Source organism: Cannabis sativa, chromosome 4 (genome assembly GCF_029168945.1).
Source record: "Cannabis sativa cultivar Pink pepper isolate KNU-18-1 chromosome 4, ASM2916894v1, whole genome shotgun sequence".
In the NCBI taxonomy this organism is placed as follows: Eukaryota; Viridiplantae; Streptophyta; class Magnoliopsida; order Rosales; family Cannabaceae; genus Cannabis; species Cannabis sativa.
In genome coordinates this window covers 5,484,590-5,501,721 of record NC_083604.1, presented here as the reverse complement: position 1 = coordinate 5,501,721, position 17,132 = coordinate 5,484,590, and the positions used below count along the sequence as shown (strand labels likewise).

At 27.6% G+C, this 17,132-nt stretch overlaps 1 protein-coding gene across 1 annotated transcript; it reads right to left on the bottom strand.

Moving 5' to 3' along the window:
* Positions 1-3,839: 3,839 nt before the first annotated feature.
* Positions 3,840-5,465, bottom strand: LOC115711997 (uncharacterized). The gene has a single exon (XM_030640196.2). It carries the CDS (start codon positions 5,365-5,367, stop codon positions 3,985-3,987), a length of 1,383 nt encoding a protein of 460 aa, XP_030496056.2. The 5' UTR covers positions 5,368-5,465; the 3' UTR covers positions 3,840-3,984.
* Positions 5,466-17,132: the final 11,667 nt, after the last annotated feature.

Sequence of the window (17,132 nt, the reverse complement as noted above, 5' to 3'; positions counted from 1 at the left end):
GTGGACCATGTATGCGAATTAGATATTTCTCTGATTTTTTCTGAGACATGGGCCTCGGCACTAGATTTCAGTGCCTAGGCATAACACCTTAAATTTGGGCAGCAAGCTTACTGATAATATTTTGGCCATAACTCTTTTAATATTGCTCAGAATTGGACGATTCAAGATGTTTTGGAAAGATAAAAGTGAGATCTAGAACTTTAATTCACAACATTATTCCTCAAAGTGAGTGCATCATAGTCAAAAATTGGCTTGAAGATTTAGACTTTGATTTTCGATCACAAACAGAATGTGTTGAGCATCCAAAACTTAAAAAATTTTGCCAATTATATCCTAGAACTCCAAATTCTATGATAATTCATCATATTCATCTCATTTAACATGCATATTTCTTCTTATTTTTAATTCGCATTATGAATTTTACTATTTAAATCTGAAACAAGTAAAAAACAAGCATAATTCTGCACAAATAAATATAATCATGAGTTTCATCACGCCTCTAAATTACTTTATAAAATGTACCTAAAATTAGTCTACGTCTCCATTATCCACAAAATCCCTGATAGTATAAAATTTCTTATTTTTATGCTTACTCTCTTATGAAATTTGGATTCTTTATCTTTTGGCATTTGTGTTTGTGTTATCATAAAGTATAAACACTAGCTACTAATTCATGTCTAGAACAATAGCAAGATCTGTATAGAATTCCCTTAATCCTCTAGCTCCCTCAGAGGCAACTAGGTATTTGGCCTCTATGGTAGAGTTTAAGATTATGGATTTGCTTACGCTTCTCCAAATCACACCTCCACTCTAAAGTAATCATCATCATCCTGGAAATAGATTTACTGTGATCGACACAAGCCTGAAAATCTAAATTGGTGGTGTAGTCTAAAGGGTCACCATTATAAACTAACATATAATTTCTAGTCCTCTAAAAGTATTTAAGAATATATTTGACTATTCTTCAATTTTCCTTTCTTAGTTAGATATGCTCACAAGGAGATGTTTCGTTTAGTGCGCAACGTACAAAAGACTTTCTACAGCTAGTTTAAGGAATTCTTCTAATACTTTCTATCTCTTCTTATTAGACACTGCTTACTGATCCATATGTCTAATAGGCAAATGACAATTGTCTCCAGAAACAGTCTTCCCAAGCTTATCTTGACGTGGACACCCCCATAGCTTGTGCCACGTCATTGTTTGATGCCACATTATTATTGGCCCTCTCCCTGTGGTGGAAACATGACATGTCTAGTAGAGAACCAGGGCAACATTTCTTAAAAAAAAGTAGGGTTGTGTAAAAATTAGACAAACATAGGAACTACTCTCTAATTCCACGAGTTTTCAATAGTTAGGTAAAAAAGACATAAAATAAAAGAATCTGCCCCCCAAAAAATAACCTCATTGATGAACTATTCAATGCTATCTTCATGTAATAAAATTGTAATGTACTTGATTCTATTATTTTGTATCACATATTCAAAACATTTCAGTAGTTGATACTTAAGAAAAAAGTGCAAGTTAGGCCTAATAGATATATATAATATCAAAATGTGGGCAAACCCATTAATATCCAACTTTACTACTGTAAAACTTGAAATGTGGATACAAGCATTAATTGATTATATAAACTTTATTTAGCTATAACGTGTTTCATTCCATCTTGGCCAGTTGGCCCTGTCACAAACCAAACAAAAATTAAAATAGAAATACATACACACAAACACACTTTACGTACTCACCTCACTTTCTTATTAATTTTCTTTTCTTTTCCTTTTTGTTTTTGCTTAAATAATTAATGTAAATGTTCTTAGAATAGCCGTGCAATTCTACTGTTATTCACTTTTATTATTATTTTTTTATAAAAAAAAAAACTACTGTTATATCTTCTTTTTTTTTTCTTCTTCACTACTGTTTCAAGAAAAAAAATGCCTATAAGTTCAGACTAAGCAGCTTTTGTATCCTGGTCTTCAAACACACATGAATAATTAATGTAAGGTGTATCTTGAATAGTTATTTATATATACTTATTATTGTTAATAGCAACTTATATTATAATAGTTTTTTAAAAATATCATTTTTTTATGTGTTTTCTTAAGCCTCCCATATAGAAACCTGGCTTTATATGAGTATGAATAATTAAATGAAACAAAACAATTCAATAAAATTAATCGCTATGTATGTTAGGGGATTAGAAAGAAGCTCATGTTTAATTAAAAGTAAGCATATATAAGAATTTATTGGGTAGGGTGGAAAATTTTATCAAACACATTAACACGACTCAAAATCCATACAAATTAAAGGAGGTTTAGGTTTTTCTTAGTTTAGGTCATTTTTAGGTAAACATAGCTAACTTGTTTGTTGAACGAGTTATTTTAAGGTTACCACGTCTAACTCGAAATCAATGACACCATGATTTGTTGAGAATCATGAGATTCTATCTCAAAATTAATTGACAATAAATGGAGTAACTCATGTTCTTATATATGGTTCAATTCTCTACCATTTATTCTAAGTGAAACAATATCCGACTTATTATTAGTATATACATTTTTATATTTATTATATGTAAACTGTATCAATAAAGTTTGTTAAGTATGATATATGAACATGTTAAATTTGCTCTAAATATATTATATTAAAAGAGTAATAAACATGTTAAATAAACCTGTTGAGTCAAATCAATGTATTTACTTGTAATACCTAAATATACAGAATAAGATGCATAAACATAAACCCAAAGAAAATGAAGAAGTAAGAGCATGTTTGGTATTCTTTTCTGTTTTTAAAAACAAAATAATATTTTTTAATTATAATGCCAAACATACACTAATTAATTTAATATCTAGCAAGCTTTCAAAATATTTTTACTTAATATAACAAATGCGGAAAAAATATGGTATACCTTTTGAAAAGAGTATTTCGATGAATTTTCTATTTAGTTTGATATTCATGAGAATTTTTTAATTAGTTTACTTTTTGTTATATTGTAAGTTGTAGTTATTTAAAATACGACACTTATAAATTTTCAAAACATTGTCAAAATATTTTGAATAATTTATATTGCTGAAAAATAAAATTTAAATATTTTGTAAGCCATTTAAAATTTTCTGAAAATTTATTAATGATACTAAATAATTACATACCAGATACTTTCTTTCAAGGATGTATTACAAATTTTCGAAAGAAAATACGCATACAACACAAAATATATTTAAATCATTTCTCAAAATATTTCCATGCATATTCCAGAATTTAAACAAATTTCTTTCAAATAACTCTAATACAATAAAATAAAATATATTTGATTCTCTTCCCCCTAAAAAGTTGTTAAAAAAAGAAAGAGTAGTTAGTACAACATTTTTAGCTAGTGGTTAGTTTGGTTGTATCCAAGAACGTTTGCAAGACCTTTTAGTCTACACTAACTATATTTAACACTTTAGAAGAATCAAGATCGATTAGCAGAGACAAAAAACCAAAAAGTCTGGGAAGTGAATATACACTTACGTACTATCTCTATCTATATATAATATATTATCATGTAGACTTTTAATATATAGAGTCAACTATAAAAAAAAGCTTACTACTGTACAACACAATGCCACAAAAAAAAAGAGCTATATATGTTTCATGGTTTAACATGAACAAAATAGTAAAGAAAGCATTGACATTCGATTATTTAATTATATATACCTGTTAAAAAGTGATAATGAGAGACAAGTTTCAACAGAGGCTTTTAAGATGTAACAACAGTATATATATTAGTGGCCAAAAAGAACTGAAAAATTAATTAATAGCAATGTACTACTAAAATTGGAGAGATTGAAGATTAAAGCATATAACAAAAATAATTATATATATAAAAAGTTGCATAAGTACAAATACTAGAAAGTTAAGTACTACAAATCAAAGTTTTATCATGAGCTGAAAAAAGAAAAACCCTAAAAACCAAATATATATTTAAAGTTGAACATACATAGTAATTTAAGCATTTTGTAGGGTCCTGGTAGCAAAGGCAGTAACAAGCTCTGGAAACTGGAAAATATCATCCATGAAAATAGACTGATCTTGACCAAACTGGTGGAAGTTCAACTCAGCATCATTATTACTATTATTAATATTACTATTGATACCAAACGGCACCGTTTGAGATGATGAAACGAGAGGAATGTTATTGTTGGGGTTTTGTTGGTAATCGAAACCACAACAACCGGTAGCCATGAGATTATTGTTGTATTGTTGGTTATAATCAGTTTTGATCCCAGCTGTCACTACTTGAGACCCCGAAAATATAGGGTTACCGTTATAACTACCATCAGTAACAGTGTCCGAAGATTTGGGAAGAGACTCGTTGTTGTTGTTGTTGTTGTTGTTGTTGTTGGAGTAGTACTTCTTTGAGGATTTTGGGAAGAAACGTTGAATGACCTCTTCTAAAAGACCGGAATCGGATTCCTCTTTTGGAAAGAATGATTCCGGTTCATAATAATTATTATTATTATTGTCTTGTTGAGTAGTAAAGGTGGTTTTGGTGGAATTATTAGTGATTGAAGAAGGTATTATTTCTGATGATGAGTTGACCATAGTGGTAGTTAGGGTTGAATAACAAGAAGAAGAAGAAGAAGAAGTTGTTGATGATGATGATGATGAAGGAAAGTGATTATGTGGAGAGTAGTTGAAATGGTCACGAAGAAAGAGTTGCATGTGGTTCATTGGAGAAGAAGTAGTAGTAGTATTATTATTATTATTACCATTGTTTCTTTGACCAGCAGAAAAGTCAACATTAGAAGAAGAGTGTGGAAAACGTGATGATGATGACCAGTTTGAAGAAAACTGAAGAGGAGTTTGAGTTTGAGCTTGAGGAGTAGTATTACAACCCATGATGAACTGGCTCTTAAGAGAGTGTTTGGTGAAGTTGAAGGGAGGAGAGTAGAGACTGTGGTGGTGGTGGAGGTGGTGGTCGGAGGAAAGTTGCGGCGGAGGTGGTTGTGGTGGAGGAGAAGAAGGGTAAACAAAATTAGTCCTTGCCTTGAGTCCACGCATAGCTCTAGCAGCACAGTCATAAGCACAAGCAGCTTCCTCAGCCGTATCGAATGTCCCAAGCCAACGTCTCTCCTTAGATTGTGGGTCCCTTATTTCGGCGGCGTAACGGCCCCACGGCCTCCTTCTAACTCCTCGGTAACGCATTGTTCCACCGCCGCCGCCGGCAGCTGCTGCTCCGGTAGTAGTAGAGCTTTCTCTCAACGACCTCTTGTTGTTGGTGGTGGGGTATTTCTTGTTAGGGGTAATTTGGTCAGATTCGGAAGTTAGGTTTAGGACATTGGTGTTGGTAATATTTGTACCGTTTAGCCTAGTGAAAGCTTCTTCCATTGTTGTTTTGTGGATAATATTTTTTAAAGAAAGAAAAAAAAAAGGTGTAATCAATCGATGGGTAATAAAGGGGTTGAGATGAAATGAAGAGATTGTAATTTGATGGAGATGATGGTATATTTATAGTACTGTAATAAGCATTAAATGAATTTACATATACAACAGAAGAAAAAGAGTGATGATCAGTTAGTACTACTGGGTGAGTAGAGTGAGTTGAAATGTTATTATATTAATATTTATTATTAATTATTAATGTGTATACTTTTTTTTAATACTTTGCATGGGTTCACATTATACGATTTCATCACACACAATTCGAAATCAAACGGGGGATTTTGATTTTAGAACGAACGACTAGGATGTTTTATTGGGCCAACCGTCCGTTATTTATTGGCCCAATAATATATTTACTTATTTATTTTGAGAAAAAAAGAAGAAGAAGAAAGTTTTTCTATTTTTTTTTTTCATAAAGAAGAAGAAAGTATTCTTATTATCTTATTACTTCACATATTGTTCCAAAAAAAACCTTATTAGTACACATAGGTCATTATAATTACAACAAGAATATATATATAAACATCCCATTAATTAAAGTAAAATTATAATACTTTTTCTCAATATTATTTTTACATTCTCTAATTTATTTTTTTTGTTAATTTGTTTTCTTGAATTTTTTTTATTTTATATTTTTTTAAATAATCTATTTGAATATTTAAACTACATATTACAGGAAACATGTGTAGGACACCCCTAAAAATGTATTTGGGTAGATATTCCATATCTATTTTGACATTCAAGAGAGTTTTTATTTTATTTTTTTTATGATCGTGTACATTTTAATTATTTAATATAATCTATAAAATTTTAGAAAATTACGAATAATTTACAGTGCTGAAAACACAGTTCAAAGAGTAGTTTACCACACATATAAAAAAATAGTTACGGGTACAACAAAATATTTAAACTTTATTTTTAACACTATAAAATATTCGAATTTTTCTAAAAATTTATAAGTGATTTTAAATAACTATAACATACGCGATTATAAAAATAAATTGAATTAATAAGCTGTTGTGCATGCTAAAGCAAATAGGTGGTCTATTGAAACACTTCTTATTGACTTACTCTATATTATTTAAGGTAAGTTTATAGTACACGTCCCTAAAGGATTGTTTCAGTAGATCATTTATTTGTTTCGGTATTTAAGATAGCTTTTAGGTCCTATATATTTTTATGATTGCTTGCGTTGCAATTATATAGGATAGCCTGTAAATTTTTAATTTTTTTAAATAGTTTACAGTGCTAAAAATAATGTTCAAATATTTTATTGCACGTACAAGCAATTATTTGAACTTATTCATTTTCAATAAAGTAAAGTACTCAAAATTTTATTCATTTTCAATAAAGTAAAGTACTCAAAATTTTCTAAAATTTCATATGTGGTCCTAAATAAATATGTAATCTTGAAAACTAAAACTAATTTTAGATGCAAAAAAATAAATAGGAGGTCTAGTTAAAACCCGTGCACCACAAAAATTCTCTATTACATATAATATGTGGTTATATATTTTATTGGTACAAATATAATGCTCCTTATACATATAGCTATTTATATAGGTTGTTTTAAATTTTTCCTTCATATTAATATTTTGTTACGATGCATACATGCACATATGCATATGTTTTTATAAGAATATAATTGTTACTTAATTGGTTATATTAGATTTCTAACACATTAATATTCGTTTATCATTTAGTAGTATATAACGACAAGAAGAGAGAAAAATGAGAAGAAAAAAATAAAATAGGATGACGTTGTATTTAATTAATTACTTTCTTTAATTAATTTCATAATTAATTTACTATATATTATGTGGTAGCAATTAATGTAGATATCAATTCGATTGCGTTAATTAACACACTTTACTTCACTTATTTTGTCTGTTGTGTGCCAGCTAATAATACTATTGGGATAGTAATTGAATTGCTTTTCTCTAAAGCAATGAATAAATACTAGTATTATTTCTCAAAAAAAAAAAAAAAAAAGAAAAGAAAAATATGAATACTAAGTATATGAAATCCAAGTAAAATTACAATCAATCCAAACTAGAGATCTACGGGTAGAAAATTAGTAGGGAGTGCTTACATGTACTCATTTTTGTTAAGGATTTTTTGGTCTGCATCCCGGCTTGTTCTCTATTTGAAACGGAGCAGAAATTTTGAATATAAAAATAAATTTATTTTAAAAATTTAAATATGTAAAAGTGTGCTATTATATAAAAATTAAAATAGTATATATTATTTATTATTTATTAAAAAAATAATTTAAAAAATTATAAAAATAATACTAATATACTAAAAAAACAGACACATATTATTAAATATAAAATATTATATTAAAAAGATAATTAAAATATTAAGTGAGTCTTGTCGGGGTGGGAGTGTCATTCTCGTCTCCATCACGTTTAATGGGGATAAAAAATGATCTCCATCCTTACTTTGTTCTCCATTTAAACGAAAAATCTCTATTCCATTAAAAACGGGTCCATCAGAGCCATCTCATAAAAAAAATATGCATCCCTAGTCCAAGCAAAGCAGGTCATTTTAAATCTCCTTCTTTTTTTAATATATTTTTATAAATAAAAAATATTCAATCAAAAAATTTATGAAATATATTACAAAGCACAAAATCAACCAAAAACTTACTAATTAATTGATATGTAATACTATTACTCTGAAAAGTAATAAAAGCATCTCTAATAGAATATTATTATGTATATATATTTTTTAGAATATGTTTATAATATTAAACTTTAATATGGTAGTATATAATGTAATCCAAATTTAACATATGTGAAGAGTTGTGTAAAATTTATCATGAAATATAGTATGTGTTAAATTTTATATCACGGTAAGTATTACTTTTTTTTTATTTATTCTTTTATCACTTATTTAATTTTTAATAATTTTTTATACTTTTATTTATATATATATTTATTATAGTTCATATATACTTTCAATAAAAATTTAATATTTTTATTAAATTTTTGTACAATTTTCTATTAAAACAAAATTTATTTTACACTAAATTATAACATAATTATTTAATTTAATCTAAATATTGATTTACTATTTTTTAGCTAAATTTGATACAAAATTTAAAATATTTACTAGAGATAAGTAACATTTTTTGCAAATAATTATTGTTACTTTTACAAAATTATTAAATTAAAATAACCTAATTTAATTTATGAGAAATTATTTCATATACTATTTTTTAATTTTTATTTTAAATTTACAGTTTGAGTTGTTACAGTGGTTTCGTCGGTAGTTTCTATATGGGGGTTGTTATACAGATTTTGATTAGAATTTAGGTTGTTTCGTTAGTTGCTATAAAAGTTTCTGTGTAAAATTTCGTAAAAATTAAAAAAAAAAAAAAACTATTTTAAAGTGTAAAAATTAAAAAAAAAATAAAAAAACCTTAATTTATTTAGTAGAGTAATTTACAGTTTAATTCCCAGATCCAAATAAATACCTAAGTTTAATTTTTGGCGGCAATAATACTTAAGTTATATATCTAAGTACAGTAGAACCTCTATCCAAGAATACACTTGGGACCAAGAAAATAATATTCTAATTGAGAGGTTATAACTAAATAGAGTTACACTTGAAAAAAAAAATCAAAATATCAAAAAATATCAATGTAACAAAAATACCAATAAATAATTCTTAATACTATATTATATTAAAGTTATTTTCGAGTACATATAATATTTATACATGTACTATAATTTGAAATAAAATTATTAATTCTACATAAGTAAATTTATAAAATATATGTATATATTTTTTTAAGATGTAATTATTCTTATATAGAGGTATATTTTATTAATACGGGACTTAAAAAATGTATAACTAATTACAATATAGAGGTTATTCTTATTTATAACTGGCCCAAATTGGGACCTTATTTTTTTATAACAAATTAGAGGTTATTCTTGAATAAAGTATTCTTGAATAGAGGTTCTACTGTACTTGGTGGCTAAATGTTAATTAAATTGCCACGTAGCAATCTGTGATTGGTCCAGGTCATAAATTTTTAATTTTTTTTGAAAAAAAAATAATTTATATATACCAATAAAAAATTACAAGTGGATAATGACTTGACAAATTTAATGGTTAAGTATCTAAAAATATAATTTAAATATTATTATATTGTCAAAAATTAAATTTAATTATTTATTTAAAATTAAAAGTTAAACTTAATTATATTATTTATGTCTCAAATTACTTTATGTACATGCAATATTTATCTTTGTGAAAATAGGTCTGAATCTACATGTCTCCATCTAAAGTCAGGATTTTAGAGACAAAAAAGAATAGGAAAAGTTATGATTTTTCTTATGAATTTTTATGGGAAGTTGTAGAAATTATAATTAAAAAGAAAGAAAATGAAAAGGCCCTTCTTCTGGTCCATTGTGATAATATCATTCTGAATGATTACACTGGCGGCGCTCAGAAGTTGTTCCTCCTCCAACTTTGTTTTTGTTGTGTTTTTATACATTTATTATATATTTTGAAATTAACGTTTTACTTAATTGGATGTGATTTCCCATATCCCATATGTGTTGCCATTTTTCGATGGGGAATTAGGGTTTGAAAACCAAGGATTTATGGGGGTCACATGGACTTGTCTCACATAGGTTTTTCTTCTTTAATTATAGGGTTTTTTAAGAGATATGGGTTATAAATATAGCTATATATATAGCTAGGTTGAGTCAGAAAAAGATGTAGTGATATTATATATTAGCCCAAGGCTGTCTTCCTCCACTCACTTACTCACTACTTAAGTCTGTACAGAGAACATATTAGAACATAGATATATAGCTTTTGTCCCTCCAAATCATCATCATCATCATCATATCCTTTATTTAATTTTATTTTTATTTTAAAATAATATTTAATTTAATTTAATCAATTGGACTTAATTAATTATATTAATTTATCGATAATATACGTCGAATAAACCAATTTGTAGCTACCACACTTGTACTTCTACTGCTTTAAACCAATATTATTATTGAGTGTTGATTAATTAATAATTTAGCTATATATAGCTTTGATCGAACCTGAACTCATGAATACATAAAATACTGCGTCCAAATGATAATGAACTAATCATATATACATATGCACACAAATGTTTCTTAAAAGAATGTATATATATATATACCTACATAGACCTGTATAATACTGTGTATATGATAACTTGTTAAAATTAATTTGAGTAAAAAAATATACACACTTCATATATTAATATTATTACTACACCTATGTGTGTGTATCTATGAAAACTTTACTTATATAAAAGCTTTATTGGATTTTTTCTTCTCTATAAGAACATAATTCGCAAATATTGCAAGTACAAAATCTTATGATTTGAAACGTAATTTTTATTGTTTTTTTTTTAAAAAAAAATTATATTTTGCATCATTACTTTAATTTGACAATAGCTTTACAAACTTTGTTGTGTTTATCATAAAAGGATTAGTACCTTATTAATAAAAATTCTCTTTTCGAAGTAGTGTTTTGTTTATAATATTTGATAAGAAATATGTAAAGTAAAATGATTTATAAAATTATTAATAAGCATATTGGAGAATGTGAAGGAATCAAAGCTGATTTTTTTTGTTTTTGCCAAATTAAAAGAATAAATGGTATAAATGCTAATTTATTATTTCGTTTATTATAGGAAAGAATGATTATATGATCATGTACTAAAAATATAATGAGAGCAAACTGCTGATCACTTTCCTATAACTAATAATAAAAAATTTGAACATAACGAGTGGAATTAATTAATTATAAAAATAAAAAAGAAGGAAAAATTAATATATGAGTTTGATTTTTAAGAGAATTAATAAAGTAATGATTTCCCTTTTTTAAAATTGTGCTTTTTGACAGGTTATTATGAGACAATTTCCCCCTACACCTAATATAGACCGACTGATCATTTTTGCTGCAGAGCAAAGATGTTGGTCGTGTAAGGCAAATATAATAATAATAATTATTATTATTTCTTTTCCAAAGAAAACGAATTAAAATATTTATATATATCATATCAAACATTCTTTCATAACAAGTCTATTTTGATAAATTAATTTAATTAATTAATTACAGCCCTCGGTTTGTATATCTGAAACAAGTGGCTATGGTGTTTTTGAGGGTCACTTCAGCAGAAGATGAAGAAAAAAGAAAAGTGTGTATGGGATGGGAAGATGAGTAGCGGTTGGGGACGATGGTGAGAGACTTCTCTACTTGAGAAGAGTGTAGACGCCCTACCAGAAAAATAATCTAAGAGGTGACAAACCAAGATTTTAACGACAATGCACGATTTTCTGTCAGACCACAATATTATCACATCAGATATAATTACCAAATTAATATATAAATATATTATATTTTTATGTACTTAACTAATTCCCAACAAATTACAGGTTGTAGTTTACATTAGACGAATCTAAAAAATTGGAGTGTTAATTATAATTTTTTAATTAATTTTTATATTTAAAATTATTTATTGAAATATTTTATTTTTTTAAAAAAAAATTGTAATAATATTTATTATAATATATTATTTCTATAAAATTTTAAAAGAATTTAAATAATTTATTTATAATATTAAAAAATAAAATTCTTCACATTTTAATTTTATAACACAAAATTAATTAAAAGATTTTAATAAAAAATAAATAGGATATGGAGACTTCATTCCTCCCGAACCAAGCATTGTAATTGGTTAATTTTTTGTATATTAACTTAAAAAATAAAACATGTGTTTAAAATTTCCCAACATAAATAATTTCTCTTAAATCTAATTAAAAAAAATTAAATACTAAAAGTTTAAGCATACCCAAGATATTATATGCTATTAGTTTAAAAATCACTAATCATTTACGAAGGCGGCTCTCATGTTGATCATAGCTACTCATAACAATTTTCTAAGTATAAAATATATAGTGATAAATTTTAGAGAAAAAAAATAAAGATGACCACAAATAAGACAATTTAATTTTAGAAAGTAAATTAATTAGGGAAGAATAACGTAAATATCCTTTGGACAAAATCATTAGAAGAAACCCTAATTAACCGGCAGATAGAGTTTTTTTATTTTATTTCCTACCAAAAAAAAAAAAGAAAAGGAAAAGAAATAATTAATGTAAAATTAAGAAGGGGTAGTATTATTAATCCAAAAATGTGGAGACAAGGCTAGAAGTCTAAAGTGAGGTACCTATATTAACATCACGAAATACTCTGTTCCTACTGTCATCACCAAAGCGTGGCATTATCACTATGCATCTCGAGTCTTTCTCTATCTATTATTTCTCTTAATTGAATAGAGAAATGGTAAAGGTTATGGTGTAACATTTTTGTAAGTTGATAATATCATTTATTTTATTTTAATAAATATTATAGTATATTATTAATTAATTATAAGGTGACACTTTATTGTAATGCTAAGTATTATAAGAGAAATGTTAAAGGTACTATTAGTGTCTAGTATCTTCCTATGTGTTAGTATTGTTATTGTGTCCAACAAGTATTGTGTACCATATAATTTAATATAATAACTTTTAAAGAATATCTAGACGATACGTCTAGAAAGTATAAGACATCACTGTTATCCAATATCAATATACATCAATATAACTAAAGAATTAAATGCCAATTTATATAATCTTTTTATATGTATATTTTTTTTCTTTATTGAGTAATAAAATTTAAAATATAATACTTTAATGTGCATGTAATAAATAAAGTAATATTATTGAAAACCCTAAACTAGAAACATAATTTGATATTAAAATATATAGAAAAATAATGATATTGTGATAAAAATATAAAAAATGGTAGACTTAATAAAGAAATAATTGCAATATGTTTTTAAAATAAAATAAAAGATAACAATTTTTGCTTTAATATATAAACTGGACTTGTAATTGATGATGCAATTATTTTTCAAAGAACATTTAGATTATTTTTTCAATAAAAGAAATATTTTATCTATTGTTTATGAATTTTTTTTTCAGTTTGTTTTGTGGTTTCGTTTGAATTTCTTCTCTATAAATGTCAATATAGCTAGATAACAACTGTAAAATGGGTCGCAAAATATTATCTATTTTTATAAACTGAAAGTAAAAGATTTATATAAAAATGTCAGTGATCAAATTTTTTATATGAAATGTTTACTTAAAAAGATGAACTTTAATAAATTATGTAGATATGAAATTTATACCTTAAAGTATACTGATGAAAATTTACTTACGCTTCGCGCGATTTTAATAATTTTTTAAAGAAAATTTAATCAATTTATTACGAATAAAATTTTGAGTATAATATTTCTTTTTATGAATAATAAAAAATTATATAATATTTTATAAATATCTTTTTCATACGTTATTAGCAAAAATATTAATTATAAAATAATAAAAATGAAGACCTAATTCACATAAAGTTAATTATAATAATTAAAAGCTATTAAAAATATATATTCAATGATTTTTTATATTAATAATAATTAATATAATATATATTATTATAGGCTAAACATTAGATAAATTTTAAAATTATAAATAATTAATTGAGAAAAATAAAAACAACAAAAGAAAATTTTTTTATATAAATTGTTAACGCTGAAAAGTGGCCAACACTAACTCGCTAGATTGGAGAGATGAATAATTAATTTAAGTAAAAAAAAAAATAGAGAGACAATAAATTTATAGTAGTTCACTCATCATATCATGATAGTAATAAAGCTACGCCTACTTTGAGTTTTTATTTATCACAAGAATTAATTACAAGAAAATGGACTAAGTCTAAAAGCTCTAATTTCTAGAGAGAAAAGCTAGAGAGATATGATCTGATATGGGTACTTTTTTGAATGTGAAAAATAAGCTAGAAGAGTTCTTTTTTTACAGGGAAGAAGGTCATATTAAAATAATAATAAAATAATCCAAATAATATGGAAAAAAATATATTTAGGCTATTTTTGGCTGTAGATGATAATCTAACAGTGAACTTGTAACGCCCTAAATAATTAGGCACGCTATCCAAAATTCTTATGAAACCCTAATCCCCTAATCGGGATTACTAATTAAAATAGCGCAGAATTTAAACTTTTATATTAAACAGACTGAAAATAAACTTTTAATATATTTAAACTTTTCAAAATAGTTGGGATCCCAAAAATATTTACAAACTTATTACAAGTTCTTTCTTACTAGCCGACCTAAGCGACAAAACAGAATACAAAAGTCAACACTGTTAGACCCATAACCCGCTTGGTCTGAAATGGCATGAACATGTACATTCTTCGCCCTGCTCCTGAAACTCATGGCTGATCAGCTAATGCCTTACCCTTTCCTGCACAATAGAGCACCCGTGAGCCAAGCCCAGCAAGACAGTATAAATCCTAACAAATATATTATGCTCATTCACATATGTCTGTACAGCACAGACCTGATCATTATTTCATCATGCCCATTTATGTCTACGTGGCGTAGACCTATGTGTTGCGCTCACACATCTAATTAAATCTACATGACGTAGACCCACGTGTTACTCTCACACGTCTAAATACATTAAGGCCTTAGAAGTGGTTCATCTCGGTTATGAGTACCGAGTCCAACCTAATTATGCCTTGAGCGCATAATCCCTAAATCTCATTTCAATTAACATGGCATGGAATTTATACACATATATTACTAGGGTAATAACCCTAGGCTATTAGACCGTTCCTATTAGGGTAATAACCCTAATCCTGGTTACTAAACATTCATGCATATCAATCTCAATATAAGCGCCACTGCGCATACTCTACGTGCTAATCCCTGTCTTACCTGTTGTCTCGCAATAGTAGATATTCCAAATCCCAGGGTTCTCCTGACCAGGTGCCGGTAATCCTAGTCACACACAATCCAAGATTTTCACAAATAGGGTTAACCCCTTATTTCACATTCATAAAATAAATTCATGGCATTTCAAATACAGATAATCACATAGAGCTCGAAAAGAGCTTTCCAACGGTATAAAGAACGTCCCAAACGAAGTCCCGAGTCAAAAGTTATGGCCAAAACAAAATTCAGCATTTCCCGATGAACTCCAACCGGAATTCCGGATGAACCAACTGGAATTCCGGTTGTCTGGGCAGAGAACACGAAATTTCTCAATCTTTAAACCCGCAGAACTCACTCAAATCATCCCCAAACATTCCCAAACTTTCCAGAGCATCAATATATGTCATAATAAACATATTCCACAACTTAAACACAACAATTGCACTAAAAATCAAAAAGTGTCATTAAAGCACCAAGCTTGAGTTCCATGAACTCAAGCTTGCTTTTCACATCCAAAATCACAATTAATCCACTTACAGCAGCTAGCAAATATTATAGGGTCTAAAACACATATTTATGCATCACAATCCAACAATAAACCCCATAATTTCAGATTGCACAATAATCACAAATCATGCTTCAACTGGCAAAACTCCAAGTTCAAGAACTTGAACTTTAACCCAACACATACTTATTCAATTTTCAGCAGCAAAATAGCCAATAAAACATGTATTCTAATCTAGAAAATATTCTAGAAACTCAATCAAAACTTAGCAATATAATTCACAACATCAATATGCAAATCATACTCAAATATAACAAGATTGAACACCCAAACACTTAACATGCAACTCCAAGAATAATTTAATCTCTTCATGCTCTTTTAACCTAAAAAAATTCAGCAAGAACTTCAAATCAAAATCAGTAGAAACACTACCTTAAATCCAAGCTCAAAACCCACAACTTCAAAGCTTAATCCAAGCCCCAAATTTCAAGCAATTTCCACCAAATCAAATGGAAAAATCAAAGAGGGATAAAGAGAAAGAGAGGGTTCGGGTAAGGGGGTATCAAAACCAGAAAATCAATTTCTTTTTCCTTAAAAAAAATTTCTTTCTTTTATTATATGTAAATTAAGGGTCAAAATGACCATCTTGCCGCCTAGGGCCATATAACACCTCCAAACTCGTATAAGGGCATAAATGTCAATTCATACACACATAAATCCAAATAAATATTCAGATTATTCACCACTAATTAAAATGCCAAATATTTCAATCCAAATTGCATTTCGGGGCCGAACCCCGTTCGACCTGAAATACCCGGTTGTGACTATACCGCGCCAACCTGTCAGAACACACCTGAAAAAGACAACACATGCATACTATATAATAATATAGTTCCACAAGCACGTTAATAAAGTAAGTTTACTATTTTACCCTTCTTGGGGTCAAAATTACTAAAATTCCCCTGGCTCACCAACGGGGTCTTAACATAGCATAACTCATATAAATTCTCATATATTAAATTATATAATAATATAATTTCTTCAATTATACATAATTATCTAGTTAGGGCTTTGCTAATCCATTTCTTAATTCCGGGTATTACAATTACCCCCTCCTTATAGAAATTTCGTCCCGAAATTTACCTGAACAACTCCGGATATTTCTACTGCATATCCGTCTCGAGTTCCCAGGTTGCTTCTTCTACTTTACTGTTCCTCCACAGTACTTTCACCAGTGCCACTGGCTTGCTTCTCAAGACTTTTTCTCTTATATCAAGTATCTGCACTGGTTGTTCCTCGTATGACAAGTCCGGCTGAAGTTCCAATGCTTCATAACTCAGAACATGGGACGAGTCTGAGACATA

Coding starts and splice junctions, on each gene's coding strand:
- LOC115711997 (XM_030640196.2), bottom strand. CDS start 5,367: ATGGAAGAAGCTTTCACTAGGCTAAACGGTACAAATATTACCAACACC.